The 21,129-nt window shown below is 32.0% G+C and overlaps 1 protein-coding gene across 7 annotated transcripts in view; it reads right to left on the bottom strand.

The window, feature by feature from the left end:
- Positions 1-21,129, bottom strand: part of raskol (Ras GTPase-activating protein raskol) — a 238,876-nt gene that overhangs the window by 88,605 nt on the left and 129,142 nt on the right. For 3 of the 7 annotated variants that reach the window (XM_070110494.1, XM_070110500.1, XM_070110495.1), the window contains exons 3-4: positions 13,402-14,369; positions 6,134-6,205 (exon numbers count right to left, since the gene is read on the bottom strand). The exons of the other annotated variants lie outside the window; for them this stretch is intronic. In XM_070110494.1, the coding sequence (XP_069966595.1) occupies positions 6,134-6,205; positions 13,402-13,822 (493 nt within the window). In that variant the 5' untranslated portion in view covers positions 13,823-14,369. The remainder of the gene's footprint in view (positions 1-6,133; positions 6,206-13,401; positions 14,370-21,129) is intronic. 7 annotated transcript variants of the gene reach the window in all.

Here is a 21,129-nt window from a genome sequence, read left to right as displayed (position 1 = left end):
GGACATTTGCAACCCAGACAATTAAAAATGCATTCGTTGACAATCGTAAATCATTTGGCATACAAAAAGAAAAAAACAAGAAAATGCACATGAAGAGGGTGAAATAAGTAGTAAGACAGCAATGGACAAAAAGCCGAGTGCAGCGGAACAAGAATGTCATGCAAAAAATACATAACTACACGCACACACACATACCTAGTATACTTGAGAATTAATGCCGCTCCATTGCAGCAGCTTTTGTGCAAAGAAATGCAATTGTTATTGTTGTTAAACAGTTGGCATTTTGCATTAACAAAGGCGCAAAAATCCTTGGGATAGCATCTAGAGGTTGCAAAAGTAGCAAAACAAATGAAAAGGTGGCAATAAAACACTTCTGCGCCCTTTTGACAGACGGGTTACATTGCATACATACACACAAACATAGTTGTCTACCTATGTTTGTATGTATTTGAGATTTTTGTTAGCTCCATTGCGCTTGAATTCATAACTTCATTGGATAATATTATTGATTTATAATTTAAGTGACAGCTTTATGAGGCGTCATAAGCGTATACATTCATATATACAACACATTTAGCTATTGTTATTTTTGTATTTTTACTTTGGATACTTGCTTCTTAAATTACATTGAATGTACAAATGTGCTCGTAAATCAACAAATTAGTTGAGACTTAGCAGGACCCATAGTTTTTCGATCGACTGTTACATATGTTCGTATATATGTACATACAACACATTTTAGATATAAGAATAATAGAATTTTTTTTAATTGACAAAAAAAATATTACATAAATTGTAAACTTTTTTTAATCTTCTTAAATAATTTTTACAAACGCACACATACCTTTACACATTTCCCAACACACTATTAAATTCATTGTCGACTTTTAGTGAATATGCAGCGATTACACACATATATGTAATGTCATGAAATTGCCTACTCAACACGTTTCAACATGAAATTCGTTGCATACCCATAGGCTGTGATAGACAACAATTATTTGACTAGTCAAGCAGATTGAACGTAGCATGCTTTTAGGCGCGACCTAAACATTCATATGGAATGCTGTTTTTTGGCATGTAAAAATGAATATTCCATAAAGACGGTCTTATTGATGTAGTATTTATTGATAACTAAGGTTACTACTTATTTCTTTTGTTAATAATTTTTACGAGTTAAAGTGGGTTTAGACTGCAAATTTTTAAAAAATATTTTTTTAAACAATAAAATTTCTAGTTTATATGTTTATATTTATGTTATTATATTTTATTTCCAAAACTTTTATATTTTTGTTTTCAATTAATTTTTTAAACATTAGGTTTTTTTTTTAATTGCTTATATTTTATATATAAGTATATATATGTAGTATATATATATTCATCTATTCATCTAAATCATTTAAATAAATTTTTTTATTAAATACAATATTTTAATTTATATTTTGTTTTTAATTAAATAATTAAATTTGGTTTTAAATAAAGTTTAAGCAATTTTCATGAGATCATTATTTTTTAACTTCCAAATTGCTTACGTATTTATGAAAATTTAATGAATATCAAATTTTGTTATTATTTTTAATTTTTTTTCTATAATTTAACACATTTTTCTGTCAGAATTTAATTATTTCCCTGTTTTTAATTAATTAATTGCATTCTTATTTATGTTTAAATTTTTAACACTAAGTTTTTCAAAGATATATTTTTATTAATTAATTACTTAAATTTGCCATTAATTAATTATATTTTATAATATTATAGTATTTTTTAATTTTTCACTTTTGCAAAAAATAAACCGATTTTCTTTATTTTTATCGATTAATTTATGGTATTTAAGTAATTTTATAAATTTATATTTTTTATTAATTAATTAATTTAATTTGTCTCCAAGTAACTAAATTAATTTTAATAAGTTTATTTTAAATTTTTTAATTTTTCACTTGTTCGGTTCATGTGATTTTTTCATAACAATTTTTTTTTTAAATTAATTTAAGTAATATAAATGAAAATCCAGTTAAACTAAATATTATGTTTTATTGTTTTTGATTCTACTTCATTTAATTTTTCGTCAATATTAATTTATTAATTAACTTTTTTTTAATAACATATAATTGCTAAAACGATTTTATTTGTTTAAAAGTTAAAAAGTTATTACTCAATTTTTAGTAAAAAATATTTTTATAAAAAAAATTTTATATGAAACATTTTTTTATTTGCTTTAATTTATTTATTTTAAAAAAATTAAAAAAAAAATTTTATTAAAAATATTTTATAAAAAACAGTAAAAAGTAAAAAAAAATATTTTGGTTATAAGAAAAGTATTACTGTATTTTAATGTTTCAATTTTATATAATTTAATTTTTTTTATTTCTGCTTGATTATTTAAATTTACTCATTTTATTTTCATAATGTTTAGGTACCTATAAAATTTCCCAAATAACACTGCTTTACTTTCAATTTTTTTATTATTATTGTTTTTATTACTGTTAATATTTCTTTTTTATTTTTGTAAATAATTACATTTTAATCTTCTAATTTTTGTGTTTTTAAAAATAAATATTAGTTTTATTTACGATTTTTTGTTTTTATTTAAAGTAAATTAAAAAAAAAATAGTCCAATAAATTTCTATACATACATACTGTAACGTCGCAGTTTTCCCCATTTAAAATCGTGGTTTATTTAGAAATTTCGAAACTTACCTAAAAATCTTAATAATAATTTTAAATTCTTATTTAAAATATTGTAAAAGCTAAAATTATATAAAAAAATAATTTTGTTTATAATATTTTTTTTTTTTAAGAAAACCAAAAAATTTCAAACTTATATTAGAAAAATAGTTTTATATATTTTTTTCTAGGAGTTTTTAATTTCCAAAAATTTCTTTAGCAACAATTTGGTTAAAAAAAATATTTTTAGAAACAATATTTTGTCTGACTAGGTTGGTTTATTCTTTCCAGGTGCTTCATTCTCCTATTGTAAACTCCTCTCGGAAACATTTTCACATCTGAATATATAAGTACTTATGAAAGGACTAACCTACAATATGTACATAGTACCATATATAGCCTACAAAGTGCAAGTATATTGTCGACATAAATGACCGGAAGGCAAAAATAATTCGCCGTAATTGAAGGTGATTGAAGCGAAGTGTTGGTTTATGAAGTATCTGAGAACTTTCAGACTACAACAACTATTAATATTTTTTGTTGTTTCTGCTAAAGTGCGAAAGCAACAACACAGACTGCCTCTAAAACAAGGTAGAAATATGCAAAGTTGCGAAAATTCAGCTGGAAAAAGAATAGCAACAATAAAAAAAATAACAACAACAGTATAAAAAATTATCAACAACATTGCAAAAGAAAAAATAAAATAACAAAAAAAAACGGTAGTTTACGATTTCATTGTCATAAAAATTCACATGAAGTGGCGATAAAGGTTTACAAGCACAAATGAATTTAAGTATGTTTTTTCATATGTATGTAGGTATATATGCATGTATGTATTTAGAGAATAGAAATATATATGCATTCTTAAAAACGGAGTCGTCTTCTCAGTCATCTGAGTCCACAGTCGCTTAGAAGCTGATTGTCCATATAAAACTAATTTTGGTCCAGAGAAGTAGCCTCAGTCTCTCAATATCTTCCAACCCGTTTACGAAATTTTCTTTCTTCCCGTTGCCAAATGTCTCTGCCGAAAGCATTTGCTAGCTGCAAGCAATTTCCAGGAGTTCGTGGACTGATGACGACTACAATAGTTCTGATTACAATAGCAAACGTCGTATCTTTCAGTTGAATCGGCTATCATCTAAGTTTATTATGCGCTCGGTTATAATTTTGTATACTTTTGGCGTTCGTCAGCATGATTAAAGGCTTATAGCAAACTTTAGTCTGGGTAGATTGACATGGAAATAGTATAAAAAGCTTTAACCTTCCTTAGAAACTGAGGTTAATACCTACCGTGTCTCAAACTTTTTTAAAATAAAAAAATAGATTCGACATAAAAGACTGTATACCGGCAAAAAGGTTATATTCAAAGTTATAAGCAAGATTTTAAAAATAATGAATCAAAGGTTCTCTTAAATAAGGCTAACAATCATTAAAAGCTAGTATTATGTATTTTAGGAGCGTTTAGACTTCATTTTTATTCTTATTCCGGTACTGATATTAAGAAACCTGCTGCCATATAACGTGGAACTGCCAGTGTCAGCAAGAGTTAATACATAATACCGACATAAGAGAATACATTAAAAAAAGCAAAATGAAAAATAAAATTATAAGTATAAAGAAAGAAAAAAACGCTCAAAATTTACTGTTAACTTTTAGCTAAAAAAAAATTTGCAGAACATATTTTTATGTTTTTTTTCAACTCTATCTAATTAGACACCGCTTAGTGCCGCGGAAGTAGAGCGCGCCGGAAAAAGTCGCACGAGTTTCAAGTTTCAACGCCAAGAACATATGGCGCTCTACCGCTTTGTTGTAGCTACTAAATTTTATGTCAAAATATATGAACAACTTAAGACGCATTCGAAAAAGAGTGGTGTCATACGGCTACCCGAAAATAATGTAACATCAGCCATTGTGTTTGGAAAAGCGCAAATTTAGCATTTAACTGTAAATAAGTGACGTTTAGAATGTGGCATGAGACTGTGAACACAAAGCTAATTATAGCATATGTATTATGATTGAAAAAGAGACAGAAAGAGAGAGACAGACAGAAGAGAAAAAATATATAGAAAGTTATGAATAAACAGAGAGCAAAAGAGAGATAGATACACAGAGGGAGAGGCGGGGAGAGAAAGATTTGGAGATAGAGAGAGAGCGAAGAAGAAGTGCAGAAATAACCCTCAGACCCATGTCAACTAAGTTAGAAAAGTAAAAAGCAATTTTCAATCGGAATGGTGTACTGACTTCGGCATACTTATGTAGCGTTACTGTCTAAAATATGTTTATCTACCCGATTTGATTCATAATTCCATTTTTGTACATGAAGTATCGGTCCAAAAACTGGTTATTGAAAGCAACCCCCCACCATACTAAGAAATAATGAACAAATAAATGTATATTGGCCTCGTTGCTTTTGAGAATGTTTCGCCACCTTTATACCATAGACAGGGTTTATAAAGTTTGAAACAGACCTTGTAACACCCAGAAGGAAACATTAGAGACCCTGTTAAAAATGGTATATGGTAACCGGTCGTCGTTGTCTCCCCAAGAAGCTGCAAATACGAGGTAGGTTGAAAAGTTCGTATCTTTTCTAAGAGATGGCGCCATTAGAATAAATCTTGTAATTACATCTAACCAAACTATTCTGAATGTTCAAAAGATTAAGTCTTAAGATATTCAAGGAACGTATTGGACTTATTATTCATGAATATTTGAGTATACGAAAGCTATGTGTCAAGATGTTGTCATGTAAGCTCAAACGACGGCAGGTACAGAACTTTTAATAGTCGTATACATAGTTTTCCTTAATTCATTGCACAGCGAGTTTCTACCATTCAAAGACCTCAATAGAAATCAGGCTGTGGAAAACAATTTAGCAATGCTAAAGACGTATGGCCGATATTAAGATTTATTTTGAAGGCTTTGCTAATAAATTTTCCAACTGTTTCAGCTTTTTAAATCTTATGACGCTAATCATACCAAAAGTGTAGAATATTGAAGATTATGTTCAGTTAATTTTGTAAATATATAAAATTAAATATCTATGAAAATCACAGTTTAAAGATCGTTTCTTAGCTGTTATTGTTTGTAGCTGTCATTTGCTGGCATAAAATGACAGCTAATCAGTAAGTATCAGAGCTTATCTAAAAACTCTCCAATTTATTTTGTGTCTATATATGACGGAAATATATAAAAGGTAGTTCAAGGGTGTAATCTAGGCGACCAAACCTTGAAGTATGATGAATAGTTGAAAAGCAGAACACATTTATTACCCTTAATACTTAAATTACTTAGATGGCAACACCTTAATCTTTCATAGTTGCATAGATTGGTGGAAATAGTTTCTAAAACATCGATTAGATACTCTGCAATAGAGATCCAATATATGTAGGTCAAAATGGCCTACTTCTGCTTCATGTTACACTAGTCTTATGAGTTTCTCTTCATTATAAATCTTACACTAATAATTTACCTTCATTTAATGACGTATCATTAATGGAAGTATCGAAATGGATGCGTGGCAGGGTTTTCGATTTGTACTCACCTGAAAAGAGAATAAAGAAAATTATTAAATTTTTGACATACATATCTTATAATAACTAAATTGTTTTCATTATATATTTAATTACAAAGGAATATTATACTATTGTATCAACGGTCTGTTTATTGACTTCGGCGACTGTAGTTTCGTCAATACCAAAATACAAGTATACACTGATTTGCATACAATATGCTTGAGCTTATGGTTTTCTATAGAAACTGAATCAGAAATATGAAATTTGGAAGTCTCTTGGCGGCTTCACTGCAACCGAGACCAATCAACTAATTTGTACTGCTACAATAACGGCTGACACGTTCCCTAGAAAATCATAAGGTGAAGTTATAATTTGTAACTTTAGTCAAAGCTTTGCCGTGCCCCCAAGTTTTAAGACGTCACTGAACGACTCATGAGTTCTATACGAAGCTTTCTTAAAAGAGAAAAAGCTTTGATATCGTGAGTCTCTGCTTTAGCCGTGCACTGTAATAAAGAACTATATGTAGAAAGGTACGGGGAACCTAACTAACCAAGCCCGTAGGTTGGTTCGCAAGGCTTGTTTTGTTCTCTCAAGTCTTAACGGCTATTCCACAGTGGACCGGCGTTCTTAGCTGTCCAAGTGACATCTCTGTTAAGATCGACCTCTTAACCTAATCTACACTACATGCTGTTTCATATGTGGCCAGACTGTGGTGAAATACTCTAAATAGCAGCACTCAATAAATATTTTGAAAATCGATCATGTGTTGGACACACTAAGACGCTTCGCCGTTCAACTATTTATGCGGGTTCCCAAAGCATCGTACATACACATTTTCAATTAAATTTATTTGTGCCATTAAAACAGAGCAAACAGGCGCATGCAACACAAAAACCCCCTTAAGAGTCGGGTCACAAATGCGTTCAATGAAAACCATACAGGCATGCATGAAGCCCCAGTAAAAGGTTAGCGCTTGCAATTGCGCTTACAATGGTCAGTGGGCCGCCGCCAACATTTAATTGTTTACTAGCAACACAAAAAATTTCAAATGTCGCTGATTGGCAGATGAGTGCCAGCCGTTGGCCGGGAAAGAAAAAAAATTAAGCTCATAAAATCTTCAACTTATAACGGTAATATATAAGCGCATATGAAAGCGGCGAGCAAATGAGGCAAAATAAAACGACAGTGCACAGTGTTACCGGCTGTATAAATATTGGTATACATATAAGACTTTGGTGTGAGACAATCTGTGGCGTTTTTCGCAGAAGTGCCAAAGAATATCGGAAAAAGTTTCGATTTTCGTTCTTACTCGGATATCAAGTAACGCAGAGGCAGTTATCCTAGTATATTCTTGCAGATCTTGTTGGAGTTTCAGTTCATAACCTAGGATCTGGTGCTAAAGAGCTAATTGTAGCCGAAAAATTAAGTTTAAGTGGCCATCCTCTCTTGAATGTATTCCTAAGCTGCCCGCGGTTTGTCTTATTTTTTTTTACTTTCATATATTAGGTTACAGTGGTTCATAAAGGGAGATATATGTATTATGTTAATGAAGGGATTCTGCTTAAAATCGGCTAGCAAAATCTGCTTTAAAATCGGTTGATCCAAACTCCGGGCTTTATGAGAACTTCAGCAAACAAATACTGGTTCATACGTTAGTCATCCACGTTAGTAATCCAGCCAATGACGACACTTTTTCTAAAGGTTTCTTACAACTGTAGTCGGACTAAGACCACTTAACGTTTTTCTCCATTCTATCTTTACATATTTTGACCATTTTTATATTGCACCATGCCCACTGTGCGTATAGATATCTATAAACATATGTATATATAATCTGATATTATATATGAATATGAACCACACACATGTTGCGCGTTCTGCAAAACTTGAAGTCTGCGTTGGCCTTAATCCAAACAACACATTCGCAATACTGATGTAAAAGAAAATCGCGAGCATATGGCAGAATAATTAAAAGACGCACTCGCCATGCCTTGTGGTATAAAGAAAAACTTAGCAACAACAAACAACAACGGTGATAATAAAACTTAAAAATAAATGGTTTTGTTAAAAAAACAGCGCCGAGTGAGAAAAAAATTCGAAAACACAAAGTAATGAAATAGCATGACTAAGCAGACACGATAATTTAACGGTTGACTGCAGGTGTTGGTTTTGTTATTGTATGGTGGCATGTCTGGAAAATTTCCTCGAAAAGCCATAAACATCGGTTGAAACGCTGAAGCAGCAAGGTAGTGAAACCAAAAAAAAAACGACGAACGTTTAACTTCGGTTTCAACCGAATAACCTTCAAAACTCTAAGCATTTGCACTTTGTCAAAGCTACTGTAAAACCGAAAGCTCAAGAGCATTATTAGATTTTCCAAAAATTTTAAGCCGTTATACAGCGGCTAGTACAACTAAGTTTTCGAAATATTTTCTGGAAAAATCTTTAAGCCCGATTTTTAACTCTAGAAATACCCCTTGTTAGACGGGACTGGATACTCTTTTTCAGGAGACTACTTGTCTCAGATTTCGAAGGATGTTCGTTTCTAAATGTTTAAGGTCGATTTTGAGTTACATAAAAAGCAACTCTACGAGATCCTTGAGTCATTGGAGGGCAGATGAAACCAGAAAACGTTTCCCTGACATCAGAAAAGAAATAAAACCGTTTCGCAGGAGATTAAAAATTGTTTCTAGAAATTCCTTATCTTTTGAGGACAGAGAAGACTAATACATTCCATGAGACACCTTCCATAAGAGAACAACCCTCTAACAGGCACCGATACCATTAAGTAATTTATTCTTGCAAGGAGTTTTCATGTCTGTAAGCACAATTTATTAATTTTTGTTTCGTTTCTACTTCCATCGGTTAAATTTAACCCCAAATTAGGCGAAAATTGAACTAAACGTACTATTTACGTAAGAATTAAATCAAGATGAATAGCGAACTTAAAGGAAAATTTTACACATCTTCGGGTAACCGATTGAACTATATTTAAAAAGGCAGATTTGATAGAAGTTCGAACACATGCTAAAACATGTGTCTGCCGGAAAAAATATAAGACCAGATAACTTAAAAAAGTTAAAACTATAGGTAAACGAGAGATCTTCCGAGCATCAACCAAAATATACTACGCCTAGAGCTTCAAACAGTTTCGGATCCCCATGACCGCTGGTGTCATTGCTGGTGAGACCAGAAGGACAAGAAATTTGGCCAGACCAACGGTATATCCACAATTTTTTCATTTAGTTCCGGAACTGAAATCGTAAACCTTATTAAGATCCTTTCAAAGGATGATAGTTAAATTCTAGTGCTTACTACTTTACTATACTTCTTTAAAGGGCCAAGTCTTAAAGATTTAAGCGGGAATGTTAAAAGCAGCAGTGCTACCAGATCTCTAAAAGGAGTTTGTGCTGTGACTTAGAGAGATTAAGCTGATGAGACTACATTTTACGTATCGCAGAGTTATGTAGAGGCTTTTGAGTTGCCGAAAAAAATTAATTTACGCTAAAGTACTTTGCGTTGGCAACTCTTTCCACTTTTTTTTATTTACTATGAACTGATGAACAACCTAAACAAAAAAATTGTATTACCTCATCCCACAATTTGGGAAAGTTCGTGAACACATATTGTTTAACAGCTCATTGGTAATTGTTTATTATACTCTTTTGTTGTTGTTTATTAGCAATTGTTAACACAGTTGCTGACGTATAAATGAGGAAATGTCGACATCGTAATTAGTGTTCGGCAATTTAAGTGATTTACGCTTTTCGTTTCAATTAAATTTAAGTTACAACTAACTCAAATTGTTTGGTGTCATTGAAGAATTAGCGAGCTGCTGAGTGGGGAAATAGATACTGATTGAAAGACAATTTTGAAGAAAAAAGCAAGTGTGGTAGATAGCAGAATAAAGTAGAATAGGAAGAAAAGAAAAGGATCGATGAGGAGGAGTAAGAAGACTTCAAGAGCGCTGCTTACAACGCCAAGAAGATGAGAGCAAACAATAGGTAGTTTTTACAGTAAATGTGATAAAGTTTCGGATAATGCTTCTTGGGACAATTTGCAATCCTTGGACTATAAAAACTCTTACACTCATATAACCAAATACGGAAAACGCAGGAGTTGCCTGAATCGATTTAAATAAGTAGTAAAATCTTATAGAAGTATGGTGAAACAAGAAGTGTGGTCATCATCCACTTTACAATATGTAAATATAAACCAAATAAAATATTTATTTCCGCCTACAACGAAGTACAGCTGGCAAATGCGGCGAAATTGGGTCATAAAAATTTTTGGCAGACCGAGGGGTGTAGGTATGCATTGCACAAATAAATATATGTGGGAAATACAAGCACATATGTGCATATACATATGTAAATATTTGCTATTAGAATTTAGTTCATGCGGAAGATAATTGCACGAATTTTGTACATTTGTTCGTGGGATATTTGACGCTGATTATAAGCCAGTGTAAGAATGTTAACTAATTTCAAAATTGTAAATATTTACAAATTTTACAAAAATACTAACCGAAATTCAAAAACTCACACATATCGACATAAAGAGATGTGAATAAGTAGCACTTGTATTAAGTAGCTGAAAAATGTTTTGGGTTTTGTGCCAAATTGCTCATTGGGATTAAGAGGTGTGAAGGCAAAATTAATTATTTTCTTCTGCTACAATATATTTATATACATATAGAGTGTATATAAGGGTGGACCAAAAATTTCAAATATTTATTTTTTTCGCTTGGCATTCCGAAAAATAGATTCTCCGACACCTCTGAGAAAATGTCTCCAAGTGTGAGCTCTTAATTGCAACGGGAAGGTCCTCCAACTTTAGTTTTCTATTTTTTTCTTATTATCATTTAAAAAAAATTCAAAATATTCGATTTTTTGACCCACCCTAATTAATTAACGTAAAAAAAAACTTTTGTTTTTTTAATTTATAAAATATTTATGCTTCGACTTAATAAATATTTATTTTTTTAGTACTCAATAAATATTAAAAATAAACTGATCGAAAAAAATAATTTGGGCTCGAAAAAATTTATTTATTTGTTTAATTCAAAACTCTAATTCTTTCTTTATTTTTTTAGGATCCTTTCTGGTCAGAATTGTGTAATTTTTTATTAAGTTTTTATTTATTATAAAATTTGGAAATATTTAATATTTTTATTTAGAGTTTATGTTATTTGATTTATGTTTTTCAAACATTAAAAATATAAAACATTAAAATATAAATATAATAAATTTTATTTATTTTAGAAAATTTGTATTATTGCTATTTTTTTCTATTTTTATTAACACGCTTATATTAGTTTCACTTGTATAATTTCAAATAGAAGAGGAAAATTATAACTATTTTGAAATTTTGTTATAAAATTTGTTCATAAAATAGTTATTTGTTTAAATATTTAATAAATATTAAAAAAATGGTTGGAGAAATATATTGAATTCAAAATTTAATTTATTTATTTTTTATTAAAAAAAATTTATGTATGCTTTGAAATTTATTCTATATTACTTTATTATAAAGCTTTCCTGACAGTTATTTGTTAAGTCGAATTTATTATTTTTTTATGATAACATTTGGAAATAGATAGTAAGCTTGTCGTTTAAAAAAATAGGAAGATACATATAAACACATACATACATATTTATAAAAATCTATTTGCTCTTGCTGCCGCATGAAAACCCTTAAAAATTATTAATTCGCGATGAACTCATTGCAAACTTATTAATTTGGCATTTTATGGCTTTTTTTCTTTGTCGGCTGCAAGCCAAATGTGGAAAAGCAATTTGAATAATCACGCTGACACAGTCGCTCGTCGTGCTGTCAACTGTTTAGTATGCGTGAAATCATTCTCCAAACAGTTTTCGCTGCACTTTTTGCTTACTAAAAACATTAAGATATACGCGAGCGGTCAACGTGCCAATGTATTGCAATACTCAATACAAAATGTATATACATAGTTGCCATATTGAGAGACTTTTAAAGTAGCTTTAATTAAATTACATGGAAAAATACGATAATGCTGAAATGGTGTTTGGATAAAGCCTTTTATAAATAGAGTTGCCATATTATTTATAAAAAAATATTGAAATCACTTCAAAGAAAATGTTGGAATTTTAACTTTATAATATTGGAAAGAGCATTCTATTTCCATTTTGTTTTTGTTTTTTAAAGTGAGCTACCACAAAAACTTTTCATCTATGTTTGGATTAGAGTTGCCAACTTATCTTAAAATGTTTAGCAATATGGTGAGTAATATTTCCTTAGCTTAAAATAATAAACCAACTAATTAAGTATTATAAGGGAATTATTGCAAATTATTTGTAACAGGGTTGCCATCAATTAAAAAACAACTAATTTAGCATTATAAGGGAATTATTAAAATTATTTGCAACAGGGATGCCAACCATTTTAGTGAAAAGATAATTAATTTTTTGTTCAATTTTATTGAAATTAGTTTAAATTATAAATTTTGATCAGAGTTGCCAGATGACCTATAAATGTTTGATTTTATTGAAAAAGTTTAAATATTAATTTAAAAAGAACATTGGATAGGTTAAATAATTAATTTTGACCAGAGTTGCCAGCTGATTTTTTAGTTGACAAACGCAGTTTCTAACTAATTAGGACCAGCGTGGCCACAGAATATTTTTATTATTACATATTATAGTGTAAATATTTTTGAGCAGAGTTGCCAGATGATTGTTAAAATAAAAACTAAAAAAGCGAAATTTCTCTATTATTTCAACTAGAGTGGCCACACAATATTCCTAGTATTAAATAAATTTTATTAATTTTATTAAATAAAAAATAATATTTTATTAATTAATTTAAAAAAATAACTAATGTAAAAAAATACAAATAAATTATTGCAAAAATTGTATGAAAGATATTAATATTGCTGAACTTTAAAAATATAATAAGATTTTATAAAAAATTGCTCAAAACAACATTCTTTAATTGCTAAAGATTTTATATTTTAAGGATTGCCACTTTAATTAAAAATAACAGTAGTTGACATAGTTTTCACTAGTTTAACATTCACTTCTGGCGCCTAAAACTATACTTGCTTATTCCTCATCCTTCATCACTACTTTCTTTCTTTCTTTCCTTGCATGATTTCAGCGTGCCAGTTGACTTGACAGCTCTCTAGGTGACATTTGTCAAAACACTTACACAGCAATTAAATATACTTATCAATGTAAACACTTACACCTGCCACTCGCATCGGCATGCGACTCCATAGCTCCGTTATTGCCAACACCAGACGTTGCAGCGACGGCAACATTATCCGCACCACCATGACTAATCATAACTGTCGGCAGCAAATCAATTTGTTGCGCACGCGGACGCAACTCACGATAATCACCGACGAACTCATCGCGTTCGCCGCGCAAACACGAAGCTAAACCGCGCGACGAAGTGCGTCGATCGCCGCGTTCCTTCTCCAACGAGCGACAATACAGGTGTGTGGTACGCTGCAGTGATTGCGTTTTTGATGTGTTGCCGCTGCTGTTGCTGCAGTTGTTGACATCCGGTTGGGCGTGCGGCGATGGCAATACCAGTTCGTTGTGCATTATTTGCAGTGTCGGTTGCTGCTTCTCTTCCGGTGGTGGTATTGCGACGCAATTCATTTTGGTTGTTGTTGTTATGTTTTTTTGTGTTTTTGGTATATTGACTAAAATTTGCGGCAGGAGCGGCAAGTTAATTTTAAATTTGCTTAATTTTTAGGTGTTGTTTTAATCAGCCTGTATTTTTTTTTTACTTTTTTTCAAAATTTTTTAGGGTTGTGATTTATGAATATTGTATTTTTTGGTTCCGTTACGTTTGGTTTTTTAATTTTATTTTAAATTATTTATTTACTTTCACTCGTTATATATAGCGACCTTAGTACCGTTATAATCACCGTCTTTTCTGGTAAAACTTGAGTATCCTATGTTAGTACCGTTAAATTTTGCGAGCACTCTTTTTGTCTAGCAGCCACTCCCGTAATCTTCTTCAGTACTGTTTTTTTAGTAAATAGCTGAGTATTCTTCTTTAGTATTTTTATATTGTGCGAGTATTTGTGTTTTGAACGCCTGTTTATTATTACAAATTAGTACCGTTATATTTGGCGATTTTTGTCATAACTGTTTAGCACCCAGCTAACTTTTATTTACACACTTTTTTGTTTATCATTTGCTGCAAAGTAGAAAAATATGCATTTTAAAATAAATTCAACTTTCGAAGAACTGGAATCTGTACCCAAAGTTGATGCGCCTTAACGATGATAAAAATTATTTCAAATTGAAGCGCTGACAATAATATTGCAGATTCGTTAGAAAACCAAATTTTTATAAATATTTTAGGTGAAGTTAGTGCGGAAATTAGTTTTCTACAAGAGCTATTGCGTTGGAATCGTCTCTTTCTAATTATAATCTATTCACTTGAATGTAAACTACAAGCCTCCGAAATTATTTAATGTGATATCAGCAGAACATTTAGAACCTCAAAAGCCTGGTTACCTCAATTATGCAAATAACACACATTTTGATCTTTATTTCCGAAGCTAACGGCTGTTTTTCCAGCTTCAGGTCAATGATTCGTCATTATAACGACCGTAGCTTTAACAATAACTAGTATTTTGGAGATTTGTTAATTCTTTAGATGTACACGTTAATATATTAAAAATATTATATAAACCTGTTGAGAATTGTGAACACCACAGTGTTTTAGCGAATGAAATAAAATTTAAAACAACAACCAAGTCAATTTGTTTACAAGCAACTATCCACATTTGTGAAGAACCATGAAGAAAGTAGCATATAAATAATTTACAACTAACTGGCGCACGAAAAGCAGCTCGTGAGAACTATGCCGTACGAAGCCACCGACGAAAGCTAACGTAACTGGCATAGAAAGCATAGAAATTAAGCAAATTTAGCGGTAAAAAAATGCCGGTTGACAGTCGTTAAGTCACTATTTTATGCGCAGAGCCCAATTAACGGTGCACTAAGTTTCATAATCAGTTTATTTGTGAAACTCTGTTAAACTAAACGTTAAACTAGCAAAAGATGTTTATTAAATTTGTTTCGCATTTTCATAATAATTTAAACCATTTAAAGGCACCCTATATAAGTACATAATATAGCTGCATATATTTGTACAGTTGTATTAATCTACATTTTTATTGCCTCTATATATTATGGCATCTACCATTTCTGTGTGCTTTATTTTTAAATTTTCTAAATAAGCAAAATTTCAATTTGCCTAGAAATTTAGTGCGTTGTTGTACATCGGTATGTATATTTATAAATATGTAGAGCATACGGGAATTGCTCTCAAAAACATAAACAAATATTATAAGATCTTATAAGCCAGGCGGATATGCTCATGTAGACAAACAAATATTTGGATATAAGCAGAAAAATTTATGTGGGTGCTCAAAATACAATGACATAAGCACAAAAATAGCAAAGAAGATATGACGGTGATAAAACTTGCTGAACGCGAAATTTGGAAATAATACATACAAACATTTTTAAAAATTTTCAAAACAAATTCAAAAATAAAAAATTAAAAGCAATTTATTTTATTATTTAATAATTAATTTTTCTCTCTCCAAGCCAACCAAGTCGTTCACAACTCAAACTAATGTTCAACATTAAGCATGCAACCCTGTCATAAAAAAATCAAATAATTTTTCAAGTTCAATACCCCAACGCGCATAAATATCAGAAAATGGCCTCCACAAGCGCGAGATATGTTCATATGTTTGTATATATGTACGTACATATATTTATGTTTGGCGTTGTGCACAATTTTTCCATGCCACTTCACTCAAGTTCATGGCATTTTCCTGCCTTCAATTTGTCTTTTCGGCAATTCAGCACGAAGTACGAAAATACTTTGGTTTGTTAGGCATGCCACAGTAGCGCTGGCAGCATCGGAAAAACGACTACACCTCAGTTGTTGCCACTTTCCGCTACATTTATGTGCAATTTATATCATTATGTTTAAGGTGTAAACGCACTATGCGACAATAAACGATAACACAGGATACTTGGTTACGGAAAGAACTTATATGTATTGTATTATTACGATAAAACTGTGAACGGAATAAAAGCTTGGGAATTAACAGAGAAACCCCAATTTTCCTGAAGTCAAGAAAAATCTTCTATCGATCTTTACAAAAAACGTTTTCAGAGGCACTTTAGATCATATGATTTCTTTTTAAAAAATTTTAATTCTCAATTTTCGAAGAAAAAAAATTCGCAACTTGCAGGAAATCCTGCTTTGTTCGTGTCGCCCCTTCCTCAACGTAACCTAATGTGATCTCACCTTAAGCAATGACAATGTGTAGCAATATTTTTTGTTGTACGAATGCGAGAGGGCTTTAATGTGAAGTGCCGGGATAGGCAAAGTAACATAGTCGCACGCAGTCAAGCAAGTGTGAAATTGTAGAAACGTATGTAAGTATTTTTTGTTTAACAAGCAAATTAAGATTCTTCTAATTCTGTACTTTTATTGCATTTGTAAGCAAATGCTTGGGTAATATGGTAAGTGTGAAGACAAGGGCACCAACGCCTCGGTAAATATAATATAATATGTAGAGAGGTGTGAGAGTGAGGCAAATGACAAAATTTGCCAGTGGTGAAGATGAAGATGTAATTGGAAACGGTGCGGAAGTTTAAAGTCGAAGTAAGTGCGATATTAATTGTGAATACAAATGTAGGTACTTATTGTTTTGATGACTTAGTAATAAAAAAAATTGATTTATTAAAGAAAAAACTCATATGTAACATTTTATACAAAAATAAAGTATTAACATATGGTAATAAGGTTAAAAAAATGCGCTTGATATTAATATTCTAAGTTATAATGTTTTAACGTTGCACTTGAAGTTCATAAATTGATAGTCTGCACCGTACTATATTGTTATCGATTTTGTTTATGCTCTAACTCAGCTCGAACGCCAATTTGCGAATTTTCAATTTGCTTTTGTAATATTTTATTTATAATGGAAATAAGAAATTTCAAAAAACTTAAATGTAAGAATTTTTTCGTAGTGATATGAAAATCGCTGACTTTAATACTAAAATGTTAGTTTCATGAATACAAAAAATTAAATCCAAGGAAAGGACACATAGCTGAATAACATTTAAGCACGAAATTTAGGCTATTGAGTAGATTATCTCACTAATCTCATAGCTTTACTAAGATTTGGCCATGCAAAAATTACACTGCTTTATCACGTCACCGAAGAGATTTGAAGCCAATCTACTCGAAATCTCCCTGTGCGACTTTGATTTCAGGGAAATTTATCACATTATCACAGCTGATATAGACACTACAAACTGACAAAGTGAAAAAGTGAATATGGTGGAAAATAGTATCAAAAAAGTGAGAGTAATGTGGAGTGAGGCTGCCGAAGCCAATATAATAGAGTTGTGGCGAGAAAAATGTCAGCGTCGATCGCCTGGTCACAATGAGTTGTTATGAGTATATAAATCTCCAACGTCAGTGAGGACAGTCCAGATTGGTGAATATATTAAATGTAATCTAATCACTTAAAATTCATCAATCAATGAGCATAGTCAGAACCAGTAGAATTTCAGTACTTTCGGATTATCCCAGTACACTTTCTAGTAGTTCTAAATAAACCTTCAGCTTTATACTAAGTCGCTTTTTTGCAAAAGATGGATATTACAAAGAAGCAAAAACCTTCGTGATCATAACGAAAATTTGTTACAGCTGTCAAAGTCGAGCGCAGAAAATGATTCATTGGCGACAAGTTGATGCCACAAACATATTTAGAAATTTCGTGATTTCTTTTTATTATTTGCTTTTCCGAGACTGCGTAAATATTTTCCCTTCAAAATGTTTGCGTTCATTTTCGCGCTGTAATAAAAATTATGTGCGAAAAAATGCAGTCAGTGAAAATCATGCGCGCTGAGCGCGGCCATACATCACTCACTCTATTTTCATGGCGTGCGCGTGAAATGCGCCACAACCAGCGTTAACGACGAGTTAATAAAAGCACGCAATACATTGCTATGGTGGCAATGGCGTCTGAGCTTCATGCGAGTTGCCACTTTAACGCAATAACTGCGTAGTGGCTTGTGTGTTGGCGCTGTAATGGCCACGCAGCGCGGTAGACAAAAGCTGGAATTCGGAGTAGTGGCGCATAGAAGTTGCGGTTGGCATTTCATTTTCATTTCTTTTCCCGTAATAAGTGATTCAGACCACGGCAGCCGGCGGCTGACGCAGTCGGACGTATATTTTGCGCGCTTTACGACTCACTTGACGCAAACAATGTGCGTGCAAATAAAAGTATTTACCGACTTTGTCACCGCAGCAATTTTTTTTTAGCAGACAAAAAATGGTTTCAAGAGAAAAAATTAAAAAATACACAAAAATGGGTGTAAATATTAATTGTAGCCATAAAATGTACTCCTTAGATGGCGCTGTGATGAGTTTTTTCAGTGAGTCCTATTTCCCGACAATTAGTTAGGAACATCAACATAGAAAGGGAGTAGTAAAATGATAAGCACGCTACCCAAAACTTATCCTCTAGCCACTAGTAATCAACACTGTTAACTCAGAAAGAGAGAAAGGAAGTTTTTACGTTAATGTTGCTGTACTAAAAGGTATTAACGACTCCCGACCTTTTTTCACCGTATTCTTAGAATATGTAGTTCAAGAAACGGGTTTTTTGATAAGCCCGTAACAGACGAAAGACGAAGATGAATAATTACGAAGTTGAAAGCGGATAGGATTGGACGTCAGCAAACATCAGAAAATATGTGATGAGATTGTTCTTTATAGTCAATCAAGAACTCTTCTCCAATTGTACATAGTATGAATACTTGAAAGGATGGGTCAGGAATAATCATTTAAGAAGTCTTCTCTTCTAAAGTTGGACATACGAATATTTGAAAGGATAGTGCAGAATGTAGACTCATATATGTACATGGTTATATCCAGAGCTCCGTGGTTTATGCAAGTAAAAATTTTAACGGATATTTGAAGTAGTCGTTACAGTCAAAAGAAGACTCTAAATTTTTTATGCTTGCATATGCATATTTGGTATAAAAAAGATAAAGAAAAACGGGTATTTACCGAGCTTCAAGCAAACAATAAAGAGTATGGTATAGATTGATTTAAAGAGGTCTAGAATGAGATCGAAGGAATCATGCAGGGATTCTTCTCAAATTATGGATATTTTTGAAGAATGTGTTGCAGCACGTTTGAATTTGGTAAGGTCCAAAAGTGCTGAGCATCTGGGCTTAGTAACCATGTTAATACTAGAAGGTTCAAGAGGAAGATATAAAATATCTTACATATGGGTCTGGGTTAATTTAATGATACACTGGAGAATAAATAATACGGACCAGATACAACAAAAAGTCCGTCCAAAAGCAGAAAAGTTATTATTACGCAACAACAACTGTTCTGCCTACCATATATTTAATCAAGCTGGAGCCGAGGCGAACGAGTAGCTGTCATCACTGCGTATGGATAGATGTAAGTACGTACATATGTATATGTTTAGGCTTGTAACGTGTAAAAATACGATAGCTGCTGCATAAGCTCAATTTAGGCATTTTGACTGTTTGAAAATCACTGAAGCGTAACCAAAAAATGACGCCAGCTGCATGACGCCATAAGGCGCTGTACCATCTGCCAGAGAGTTATGGGATACCAAATATAATATATCTAAGTATGTACATACATACGCACATATGTGTAACATATTGTGCAATACTTGCTACACTTTAAAGCATTACAAAAAATTTCATTAAAAAAGAAATTTAAAAAATTCCTTAAAAAATGTATGTTGCTCTAAAAAAAACCTTGCCACATTGTTGACTAACGAACTTTAAACCCCAACAGTAAATTACACGCACAAAAGCGCTTGACATGCAATCATGCAACATCTGCACATATGTATGTATGCTTGTATGTGAGTGTACGTGCGTTCTAAAAAAGTAGGTGAAGTAGCTGCGTCGTGTCTACTAAGGCAGCCAATTGCTATAAAAAAAAAATAATAACAAAAACAATAACTACTATTGCCACATTCATACTTGCAGCACTTAAATGCTTGCCACTTTTCCATGGAAGCGCAGTAAATTACAGGCAAATTGCCATTAAGTCAAGCATGCGTCCACATACAACCATACAGTGCGGAGGGCGCGCGTACATGCACCTACATTGTATGCATTTGTATACTCATAACCTAGTAAGTGGCAGTAACCGCCGACAAGTGGGTTGATCGGTATGTACACGAAAAAGTTGCAAATAGTTGCATGTAACGCACATGAAATTATCTTGTCGCTGTCGGTTGGCGAAGAAGCAGCGCTAGTATTTACCGAAATGAACTTTGTGCACCCACTTTACGATCTACTTGCGGGGTAATTAGCATAAATGGCCGTAGCTGAGCGAAAGACGCAAAAAAGATTGCATATACAAGTAAGTACGTGCGTATGAGCGTAAGAGGAGGCGCAAAGCTAATTGTTTCGTGAGCTGGCAGTCTGGTAAGCTTTTTTGAAAGTTTACGTAAACTTTCAGCCAGCCAGAGCGCTTTAACGATACTAAACTATAACCTGTCATTAATTTTAATACAATTTGGAAATCACTCACCAAAGGAAAGAAAAAGTAAACGCGGTTAAAAAGAGTTGAGAAATTTGGTGAAAATTATAATTGAGTGCTAGGTACCACTAAAACAAACACTGTGTCTATTTTACTGAAAACAGGGAAGACCTGAGGTTACTATTGTACTTTTAAGCCGTCGAAAAGAGTAGAAATAGAAATTATTCATAATTGGGAGAAACAACAAGAGGCCTCGAGCTTTTAAAAGGCCTTTGCGACCCTCACTAATCTCATTGACAGACATTAATACGAACCTTAGTTCACTACTAGAACTCGACGTCAATAAATTAATATCTAATTGTTAGCGACA

Source organism: Bactrocera oleae, chromosome 5, assembly GCF_042242935.1.
Source record: "Bactrocera oleae isolate idBacOlea1 chromosome 5, idBacOlea1, whole genome shotgun sequence".
In the NCBI taxonomy this organism is placed as follows: Eukaryota; Metazoa; Arthropoda; class Insecta; order Diptera; family Tephritidae; genus Bactrocera; species Bactrocera oleae.
The sequence above is the reverse complement of the archived record's forward strand: the minus strand, read 5'-3'. Positions and strand labels throughout refer to the sequence as shown.